Source organism: Kryptolebias marmoratus, linkage group LG14, assembly GCF_001649575.2.
Source record: "Kryptolebias marmoratus isolate JLee-2015 linkage group LG14, ASM164957v2, whole genome shotgun sequence".
Lineage (NCBI taxonomy): Eukaryota > Metazoa > Chordata > Actinopteri > Cyprinodontiformes > Rivulidae > Kryptolebias > Kryptolebias marmoratus.
The window spans coordinates 3,267,214-3,277,710 of record NC_051443.1 but is presented as its reverse complement, the minus strand read 5'-3'; the positions used below and the strand labels follow the sequence as shown (position 1 = coordinate 3,277,710).

At 38.5% G+C, this 10,497-nt stretch overlaps 2 protein-coding genes across 2 annotated transcripts in view; one reads left to right on the top strand and one right to left on the bottom strand.

Moving 5' to 3' along the window:
- The first annotated feature begins 305 nt into the window (after positions 1-305).
- eif2b1 (eukaryotic translation initiation factor 2B, subunit 1 alpha) lies at positions 306-8,766 on the top strand. Its single transcript, XM_017441777.3, has 10 exons — positions 306-398; positions 604-650; positions 729-830; positions 2,311-2,447; positions 3,259-3,375; positions 4,741-4,853; positions 4,928-4,996; positions 5,465-5,540; positions 8,400-8,525; positions 8,611-8,766. Exons 2-10 carry the CDS (start codon positions 638-640, stop codon positions 8,764-8,766), a joined length of 909 nt encoding a protein of 302 aa, XP_017297266.1. The 5' UTR covers positions 306-398; positions 604-637.
- The window catches only part of ddx55 (DEAD (Asp-Glu-Ala-Asp) box polypeptide 55), a 20,061-nt gene continuing 18,083 nt past the window's right edge, over positions 8,520-10,497 (bottom strand). Inside the window, exon 14 of the mRNA XM_017441776.3 lies at positions 8,520-8,968. Coding sequence (XP_017297265.1) covers positions 8,819-8,968 — 150 coding nt within the window. The 3' untranslated portion in view covers positions 8,520-8,818. The remainder of the gene's footprint in view (positions 8,969-10,497) is intronic.

The window sequence follows — 10,497 nt, the reverse complement described above, 5'->3', positions numbered from 1 at the left end:
CCGGCACTGACATCCTGTAAAACAGTGACATCCTACTGACACCCAACTGGCAGCTGCCAGCAAGACAGTGACACCCAGTGGCCTGCCACCGGAAGTGTCACTACTACATGCCAGTGCCACAAATTGAGCTCGGCCTTGCTGCCTGTATCTGTAAATTCACCCTTTTCCGAGAAAGTGAACAGTGTATGATGATTTATTTTCTAAGAGTGAGATAATACTGCGGGATTGACATACCTCAAGTGTTTATTTTACTTAGTTTATTCGTTGTTACAGATTCATTTGATTAACTTTTAAGTTCGCATCGGTATTTCCGAGCAAAACCTGAAGATGGCATGCGGGTTCAAAGCATACGTCATCATTCGGCGACACTTCAACTCGGTCTTGTATTAGCTAATGCAGTAAGTTTGGCAAACAGTCTGAATAAAACGTTCTAGACTGAATCGTGTTTTTTCTGCGGCGTTTTAAAAAGTGGTTGAAATTGAACATTTGTATCGTTAGTTTTTGAGTATGTTAAACTGAAACTGGTTTCGCAGTTAGCGGTTCTGTGTGTCTCAGCCGACTAACTGTTACAATTTTAAAAACCAGGTTTGTTTTGCTTTACAGACTGACGTTTTGAGGCTTCGTTGTGAGTTTCAAGATGAACGAAGAGGGTAAGTTACTTCGTGCTTCCTGTCTTATTTTAGCTTCTGTATGGTGTGGACTCAATTTGTCTTTGTGGTCCGGTTCAGAGCTGGTGGAGTACTTCAGGGCTCAGATGAGGAAAGACCCAGACATGGCCTCTGCTGTGGCTGCGATCAGCACACTACTGGAGTTTCTTAGGAGAGATAAAGGTGTGCTTCATTTCACAAACATCTCGGAAAAATGTCTTGACATAGCAGTCAACGTTGTCTTGTTTTTGACATCTGTCATAACTAATAGTTTCAGAGAATCAGGTAGAACCAGCTCAAATCAACGTCGTGTTTTATCTGATGAAATCAGTAGATTAAGGATTAATCACTTTATTAAGAGTTTAGATAATATTTATAAATTTGCCCGTTCTCAAAAGATAATCTGTGACAAAATGTAAAAACAATAAACGATGTTAATGAACTTAACATCTTAATTAAATATCGTATAGAGTTAGAAAAAAAAAGATGACAAATAAAGCTTTCATCCTGTTAAGGCTAAAAGGGTGGGTTACACAAGTTAGGCATTATTAATCTCGACCAAATGAGAAAGATGTAAACAAAAATAGATTTTACAAATTTGAAACAAAGTTTGATACAGTACAGAGCAGAAGTCTTTAGTAATCCCTATTTAATAATAATAACAGTAACTAGAGAAATAACATTTTCTGCAAAAATTGCAGTGTGAGTGCTAAATGAAACTGGGTTAATAAAGTGAGAAAAAGAAGAACCATAACTAAAATGAGCAAAACAGAAACTAAAAGCTAAAACTAGCAGAACATTAGCAAAATGAGAAACATTGGCTGAAAGGTAACATTTAATTCATTTCAACTCAGTTTATTTATTTAGTGCCAAGTCACTCAGAGCACTGTACAAAAACATTCACATACATTACAGAAAGCCAGTTAGTAAAGTTATCTATCTTAGGAAACCAGCAGATTGTGCTTCAGTTCGTTGCAGTTTCCCATTCGGACCAGCACATTGGTGACTGAGGAAAGGAAAAACTCCATTAACAGGTAGAAACCTCTAGCAGAACTAGGCTCAGGACGGGCGGCCATCTGCTTCGACTGGATGGGGTTTGAGAGGACAGGAAAGAGACAGACAAACATAGAATGACTGGTCCAGGTGTAGTTTCAGGTGTAAATCAGTAAATAAGAGCTAGAATCAACAAAACTGTAGATAAAAACAAAAAATCGCAAAACTATAGCTCAAAACTAAAATTAGCAAAATGGTCGATAAAAGCTAAATTCTGCAAAACTGTAGATGAAAGCTAAAAATATTATAAAAAGACAAAAGCAGAGCCAATATGCTGAAGTCGGTTTCAAAGAAAACAACGTTTTTAAAGGAACTAGAAATCTCAGTTAATTTTTATAGGGAAAATTTTACAAATAGTTAGAAATTTCAAAAAGTATAAAAGTTACAAATACTAAAAGTCATAGCACACTTTTTAAAATTGAGTTGACCATTTTGACATTAATTGTTCAATTAGCACAAAGTATGCAGAAGTAGTTTGATTGCAAAAATAAGGTCTGAAAAAGATGTCAATGCTGACTCAGCATTCACACAATAAGGCATTAACTCAGATGCATCAGAATAGTTTCAACTTATTCTAGTTTCTTGTTTTCATTCTGTCCCTCCCTGGCAGGTGAGACCATCCTGGGCTTGAGGGAGAGCTTGACGTGGGCCACAGACTGCCTGAAAGGAGAGGACTCCTCTGTAGCTGTGTCCTCTGGAGGAGAGCTCTTCCTTCGATTCATAAGTCTTACATCCCTGGAGCACCAGGTGAGTGACAACAATTTGTTTGATATTACAGTACTCTGTATTCTTCTGTGATTCTTAATAACTTTAGAAGGATTTATCCACCCATTATGATGCTATATATATATATATCACAAGCTTAAAAAAGCTCAGGACATCATCTTTAGACGGTGTTCCTTGTTGGTCCAATTGTTGTTCTGAATATTATGACCCTTTCAACAGACTGTGTTTCAGCTGCCTTTAAACAGGCCGTTACATCCTCCAATAAAAAAGTTAATTTTAATGAACTCCAAAGATAGTTAACTACCAACAGCATTTGTGAAAAATTCCAGTCTAGTGTTAAATTGCATCACAGCAATGAAACAGCCCTTTTAGGGGTTTCTTTTAAGTGTTGATTCAGTGTTGAAACTGCAGGTTTGATCTAGTTTAAATCATACGTGACCACATAGGGGAATTCTCCTCCTCAGTTCTTCTCACTTGAGGGATCCCTCAGGAGTGTTTTGGGTCTACTAATTACTACATGCTTTAATGTCAGTGAGGGGAAAAAAATGGTTGTCTCTTTTTTACAGTGTATGCAAGCATCTGGTTTCAACAGTGTTTTTTGTTTTATTTTGTTTTTTTGTGAAACTTACATTGTTGGTCATATTGCACAACCCTACCTGATGGAGGTTGGGGACGTGAAGTCTGAATTGGCCATGTTTAGGGCCTCCATTGCAGATGTGGCTCATCTTCATCAACTTTCTGTTGTTTGACCAAATCTGTCTCAGCTCTTGATCCACAGCAGACACTAACAGCTGTTTGTTTGTGTCAAACAACTCCTACCCCCGACCCCCAGGATTTGTCTCGCTGCAAGAAGGTGATGGAGGAGAGAGGAGAACTATTTCTAGAAAAGATCTCCATGTCCAGGAACAAGGTTGCTAAGCTCTGTCACACCTTCATCAAAGATGGTGCTGTAAGTTTAAATCACAGTTTTTCTTTATTGTCTGATTCAGCATTCTTACAATTTTCCTGTTTTTATTTTTCAGTACTTTTTTTGCAATCCAACTATTCTTTCATAATTTGTGCTAATTTAGACATTCATATATCAAAACATTCAGCTCATTCAGGAAATGGGTGCTATGACTCTTGGTTTTATAACCTTTTTACTTTTTGATATATTTAACTTTACTTACAAATATAACCCCTATAAAACACATTGAGATCTGTAGTTCCTTCAAAAACACTGTTTGGAATCTACTTCAGGAGACCGGCTCTGTTTTTGTCTCATGTTACTTTTAGTTTTTTAGCTAGCCTTATGCTATCTTTGGCTTTTAGCTAGCATTTTGCTTCACTTAGCAATTGCTTGTTTTAGTTAGTGCTGTAATTCTTTTAGCTTTAGGTACTTAGTTTCTGCTTTTTCTGCAAATTTCAGCAGTCAGTGGTTAGAGCTGTCGCCTTACAGCAAGAAGGTTGCAGGTTCACCTACCACCACTGGGCCTTTGTGTATAGTTTACATGTTTACCCATGCACATGAGGGTTTTCTAAGGGTACTCAAGTTTCCTCCCACTGATCACATGCTTGTTAGGTGAATTGATAACTCTAAATTGTCCCTAGGTGTGAGTGTGAATGGTTGTTTGAAACGTTTACCTTAATGTGGCTCTGTGGTGGACTTGCAACCTGTCCAGGATGTTCTCTTTGCTGGACACCAGCTCCCCGTAATTCAGAAGGGAAAAGTGGGTAAAGAAATTGGATACATAAATTTAATACTCATCATTTTCACAGAAAATGTATTTTCTATTATTTTTATTTATTTGTTTATTGTGTTTTTAACATAAATAAAGCAACATCAAAATTAAAAACCCATGGAACAAATTACAATAGGTGGAATAAAAGCAAAGCAAAACTTAAAGCACATCTCAATTAAAAGCAAACAGCCGAATTTGATAGATCAAACAAAATTTTAAAAGTTCTTGTGATATTGATGGAAGAAAGTTCATGTCTGAGATTAGTCAAATATGTCTGCCAGACTTCCAATTTATTATGGAAAATCTTTTTAAGGTATTATAGTGAAGCAAACCAAATATAATCTCCTTCCTCAACAACCCACTGTAGCAAGATATTTTCTCTGGCAGCAAAAGTAAAAATGTTGGTTAGTGTTGTTTTTTTATCTGTTATAGTAACAATGCATCAGAAAAACCTAAAATCAAACATCTTTGATCTAATTCCAAATCTTTACCAAATATTTTTCTCATTTCACAATATTTCAAATGACTCTTTGTGTTGCTCCTTGCATCTCCTCAGTCCAGAAATTTTTCTATCTTTTCCTGCAAATTGTCAGAAAATCCTGACTCATTCGTACTCTAGAGTGGTCCTCCGGGTGCTGGAGAAAGCTGCAGCAGAAAAGAAACGCTTTTCTGTGTATGTGACTGAATCACAGCCGGATGCTGCTGGGTGAGTGAACAGTGTGTATTCTGTTTTATTCTTGAAGAACACACACTCATTCGGTTTGTTTCTGTTTGATTCAGGCAACAGATGGCAGAAGCCCTAAAGAAACTTCATGTTCCAGTGACAGTTGTCCTGGATGCAGCTGTCGGGTGAAGAGAAAATACTGTTTTGTTTGTTTGTTTTTTTATTAAAAGCCTAGCATATCTTAATGAAATCCATATTGCCTTTCCTGCTTCAGATTTAAATATGATTTTTAGGAATGATGGAATTGTAGCCGTATTTCAAGGTTCTTTTCAGATCTTGAAAACAACGTAATGTGCAATTGTATGCAATATCTTGATGTCCCACTTATATGTGAGTATGTGTTATGAATGATTCCCAATTACTACTACACCAAATTTTAGTTTAGTATCTGTAAACTGACCGAGTTTTTATGTTTGTGGGGGTCATTTGGTCAGTTAAAGATCTACATCCATTGATTACCAAAAGTTTCATTAACATTCATCTAGTAGTTTGTAAGATATTTTACTAACAGATAAGATACACAAACACACACCGTATCCATAACAAAGGGCAAAATGGCTACATTATTAATGTTGTTTTGTTTGTCGTCACAGGTATGTGTTAGAGAAAGTGGACCTGGTTATTGTCGGAGCAGAAGGAGTGGTTGAAAGTGGAGGGATCATCAACAAGGTATGTTTCTTCTAATACTCAGAACCTTTTCTTTAGATTAGCTGGGATAAAACCGGCTTCACAAAACAGAAACAGTTTCTATGTAGCATGCTCAACAGATTTGGATTTGGTGTAACCCACAACATTTAAATTGCATAATGACTATCAACTTGGAAAGTGAACTCAAGTTTTCCCTGTATATGTTCATGTTGAAAGGTGCAGTTAGCATCAGACAATCAATCACGATCAAGGATTTGTTCTCTGTAAAAGTATCAAACTGTCACCCTGAAATATAACCTCCAATCAGAAAACTGTAAGATAAGGTTGGGCGATTGGACGATAGGCTGAGCCATTCAACGGTGTTTCCTTTGCCTACTCACCCCCCACTCCACCCTCCCCGGTGTGCCACCAAGTGCATCGCTGATTTATTCACTCAAACTTATAACAGAAAGAAAGAGTAGCGAATGTTCAGAAACATTTATTTGAACAATAACCACAGTGGTGGGAAGGGAAACAAACACTGGAACTGTAAGTACAGTTATAGTGGTTTAAAAAAAGCTAGTTTCTGTCTTACAAATATAAAATTAAACAAAAACTAAGCAATAAAAATGGACTTCTCTAGCAGAGAATGTGCGCACTTCCATTAAAAAAAATCTTTGCAGCTGTTTTTAGTCTTCTACTAAGCGATTTGGCGCATACAAAATAAATAAATGACTGAATATTTCTAAAAACTACAATATCTCAGAATCAGAACAAGAAGATAAAGGAAACGTATTCCTTCCAGAAAAAGCGTATAAATTATTTGAGAAGAAAACAAGCATGTTTACCTTATCAGGTTTCAGCAGGGTGCACAGGTTGTTAACAATATTACCAGCGCGACTATATCACCCATCGTCATTTGTTGGACTGACAAATATAGGTTGAAAGATTTTACATATCACCCAACCGTACTGTAAGACAGTGAAGAAAATACCAGAAAATTCTGCAGAAATGTTGAAGTTTACCAAAGCAGCTGCTGCCCAAAACACTAACATAACTATGTAATAATCTAAGCTCAGAAAAAATGCAGACATTTTGATGCTTGAACTGTAGAAATGTGCCAAGATAAAAAGAAATGTTAAAGCTGCTGCCAGTGGCTCATTAAGGTCAATATGGTAATCACACACCCGTGTCTCACTCCCTGACAGTCAAATTAACGAGAGGCAGACAGAAATGCAGCCTCTTTACACTTTGTATACAGTTTATACATCAAAACCTTAGAAATGTCATTGTCTGTAAAAATGTAGTGTAAATACTGAGTGCTGCATGACTTTGCTGAAATTTGTTAAAGAAGCTAAAGTTGAGTTGTTAAAGCTTACAAACTGTTAGAGCTAATTATTCTTCCTTGCTCTTATATGTAAACCATTTTGTTCAGTGTTTAATGGACGAGTGTCCATTGATGCGTAGAAGATATATCAGCTTCTCCATATAGTATATCTTCTCCATATTTTCTTGCGATTGGTCCACCTGGGCCAGGCCCGTGTTATAGCCTTTTTACTTGTAATCAATAAAATTTTAAAGTGGAAAAATTTCTTCTTTTTTAAGCACAGGTAGCAGTCACAACGTAAAGATTTTGGGATCCCTAGGGATGACATAACCCAATATTCTCCCAACAGTTTGACAGACACTATCCCAGAATGGTGCTAACTTTGGATATGTCCAAAATATGTGAGTGATTGATGTTCTGATGACCACACTGCCTTCAACATTGCTGATGTCCTCCTCTTTGCCGATTAGTAAAATGTGGTGTAAGTAGGGACTTCCAGCCAAATTCCCTTCATCTTTTAGAACTAGTGGATGTCTGTTGGGTCACACACATTGAAAGCCAATCACCTTCTTGACAATTCCACCCGCAGCTCCCCTTCCTGTTTTGACTTAATATACAAGGTATGACCATTTTGATTCTGCAACCCTTTATACAGTTTAGAGACAGTTTTACAAGGCAGGTGGTTACAAGCATTTATGACTGGAATTCCTGCAGCTTGGTCTTCACTCTCTGCACCACCGTGGCTCTGCTGCTGTTCACTGATAGCCAGGCCAATAGCTTTTGAAGACGTGGCTACACACTGGTCCCTCTGTCAGCTGTTACCAGCTCCTTCACCTAGAATCCACATCTCTTTAGCTCGTTATAGTCAGGAAAAGGTGGACTGCTCTCGGTGCTGCCTCAAGTTGAGGAGTTAAGTATCTCAGGGTTTTGTTAACAAGTGAGGGAAGAATGGAGTGTGACATTAACAGACAAACTCATGTGGTTTCCGCAGTATTGTTCTCTCTGTACTGGGGTAGCAAGGTTTCAGATATAGGCAGTCAAAATGAGTTTTCTCTGCAGAATAGTTGGGCTATCCTGGGGCATCTGGTAAAAATGTCCCCTGGGAGGAGACCCCAGGGAAGACCCAAGACAGTCTGGAGAGACTGTCTTAACTGGACTGGGAATGCCTTGGAATCCTCCCAGAAGAGGTGGCTGTGGAGAGAGATGTCTGGGCTTTCTGCTCAAGCTGCTGCCCCCACAGTACGAGTCCTGACCAAGCAGCAGATAATGGAAGGATGAAAATTTTCAAAGAAATAGTAACAAGGGTGTTTTAATTCTTAAGCACCCTTAAAAAAACAAACAAAGGCTTAGTCTAAATCACTGAACATGGAATGTTAGCCCAGATGCTGCGTTCACTGCCATCTGGAAACAATTATTCTTTCCTGTTATATAATTAGGATATCACTAAAAAGTGTCAGTAACTTCATCATAAAGAAGAAACATTCAGTTTAAAGAATAACCAAATGTATCTCTCGAAACATGTATTAAACAAGCACAATATTTAAATGGAAATATCATTTTTTTCTTAATTTCAGATCGGCACTTATCAGATGGCCCTGTGCTCCAAAGCTCACAACAAGCCCTTCTATGTTGTTGCAGAAAGTTTTAAATTTGTGCGACTGTATCCTCTGAACCAACAGGATGTACCAGACAAATTTAAGGTTCGACTTCACACTTGGTTTTTATTTTTGTTTGTTTCACTTTCTGTTCTGATCATTCCTTTACATTTTCTTCTCATCCTGACAGTATAAAGCAGACATCCTAAAGACTGCCCAGAACCTGTCAGATGAGCATCCCATCATTGATTACACCCCTCCTTCTCTCATCACCCTCCTCTTCACAGACCTAGGAGTCCTCACCCCATCAGCTGTCAGTGATGAACTCATCAAACTTTATTTATAACAGCACCTCACATTTCTCCAATAAAAACCCTTCAAACGTCCAAGTGTTTTTATTATGGTCCTTCTGTTCTGTATTTTAACTTTGGGACACTTATTATCTGTTGCTCAAAGTCTTCCTCGCTGATTTGGCCTTTCTTTAGTTTCTTGAGGAGGCGAGTGTCAGCTAAAAGGTCTTTCATGTCTCCATCATCAACATCGGAGCCCTGCAGAGACAAGAAGCAATCAATGTGGTCATATGAAGCACTTGTGGAGTGCATAAGAGATTATGACAGGATAACCTCGAGAAAAAAATACCACAGTTTCTAAATCTTAAAACATTAAAACAAAAAATTCAATATGATTTATTTGCTTTTAATTTAAAAATTGAAATTCAAATACCATTACAACTACTGCCTACATAATATCACAAATTTCTTAATGATGATAAATAATAAACTTGGTCCTGGAACAACTTTGAGATGTGTCGCTTTAGATCTCAGTTCTGCATTTTATACAATTGATCACAATATTCTATTACAGAGGCTTAAACATATGATTACAGGAACAGCTCTAAAATTATTTAATCATATTTATTTGATAGATTCCAGTTTGTTCGCATTAATAATGAATATTCTTCATACACCAGAGTTAGTCATGTAGTTCCTCAGGGTTTAGTGCTTGAATAAATACCCTTTCTATACATTTCCATTGGGTAAAGCTATTAAACAGAATGGGATAAATTCCATTATTATGTTGATGATTCTCAGATACACTCTGCTCAAAAAAATAAAGGGAACACTCAAATAACACATCCTAGATCTTAATGAATGAAATATTCTTGTTGAATGTGCTGACAACAAAATCATAAAAATCATCAATGGAAATCAAATTTATTAACAAATGGAGTAGCACAGAAAATTAAAGTGGAAAAACAGACTACAGGCTGATCCAACTTTGATGTAATGTCTCTAAAACACCTCAAAATGAGGCTCAGTACTGAGTGTGGCCTCCACGTGCCTGTATGACCTCCCTATAACACCTGGGCATGCTCCTGATGAGGTGGTGGATGGTCTGAGGGATCTCCCAGACCTGGACTAAAGCATCCACCAACTCCTGGACAGGCTGTGGTGCAACGTGACGTTGGTGGATGGAGAGAGACATGATGTCCCAGATGTGCTCAATCAGATTCAGGAGCGAGCGGGCCAGTCCATAGCTTCAATGCCTTCATCTTGCAGGAACTGCTGACACACTCCAGGTACATGAGGTCCAGCATTGTCCTGCATGAGGAGGAACCCTGGGCCAACCGCACCAGCATATGGTCTCACAAGGGGTCTGAGGATCTCATCTCTGTACCTAATGGCAGTCATGCTACCTCTGGCGAGCACATGAAGGGCTGTGCGGCCCTCTAAAGAAATGCCACCACACACCATTACTGACCCACTGCCAAACCGGTCATGCTGAAGGATGTTGCAGGCAGCAGATGGCTCTCCACGGCATCTCCAGACTGTCATGTCTATCACATGTGCTCAGTGTGAACCTGCTTTCATCTGTGAAGAGCACAGGGCACCAGTGGCAAATCTGCCAATCCTGGTGTTCTCTGGCAAATGCCAAGCGTCCTGCATGGTGTTGGGCTGTGAGCACAACCCCCATCTGTGGACATCGGGCCCTCATACCATCCTCATGGAGTCGGTTTCTAACCGTTTGTGCAGACACATGCACATTTGTGGCCTGCTGGAGGTCATTTTGCAGGGCT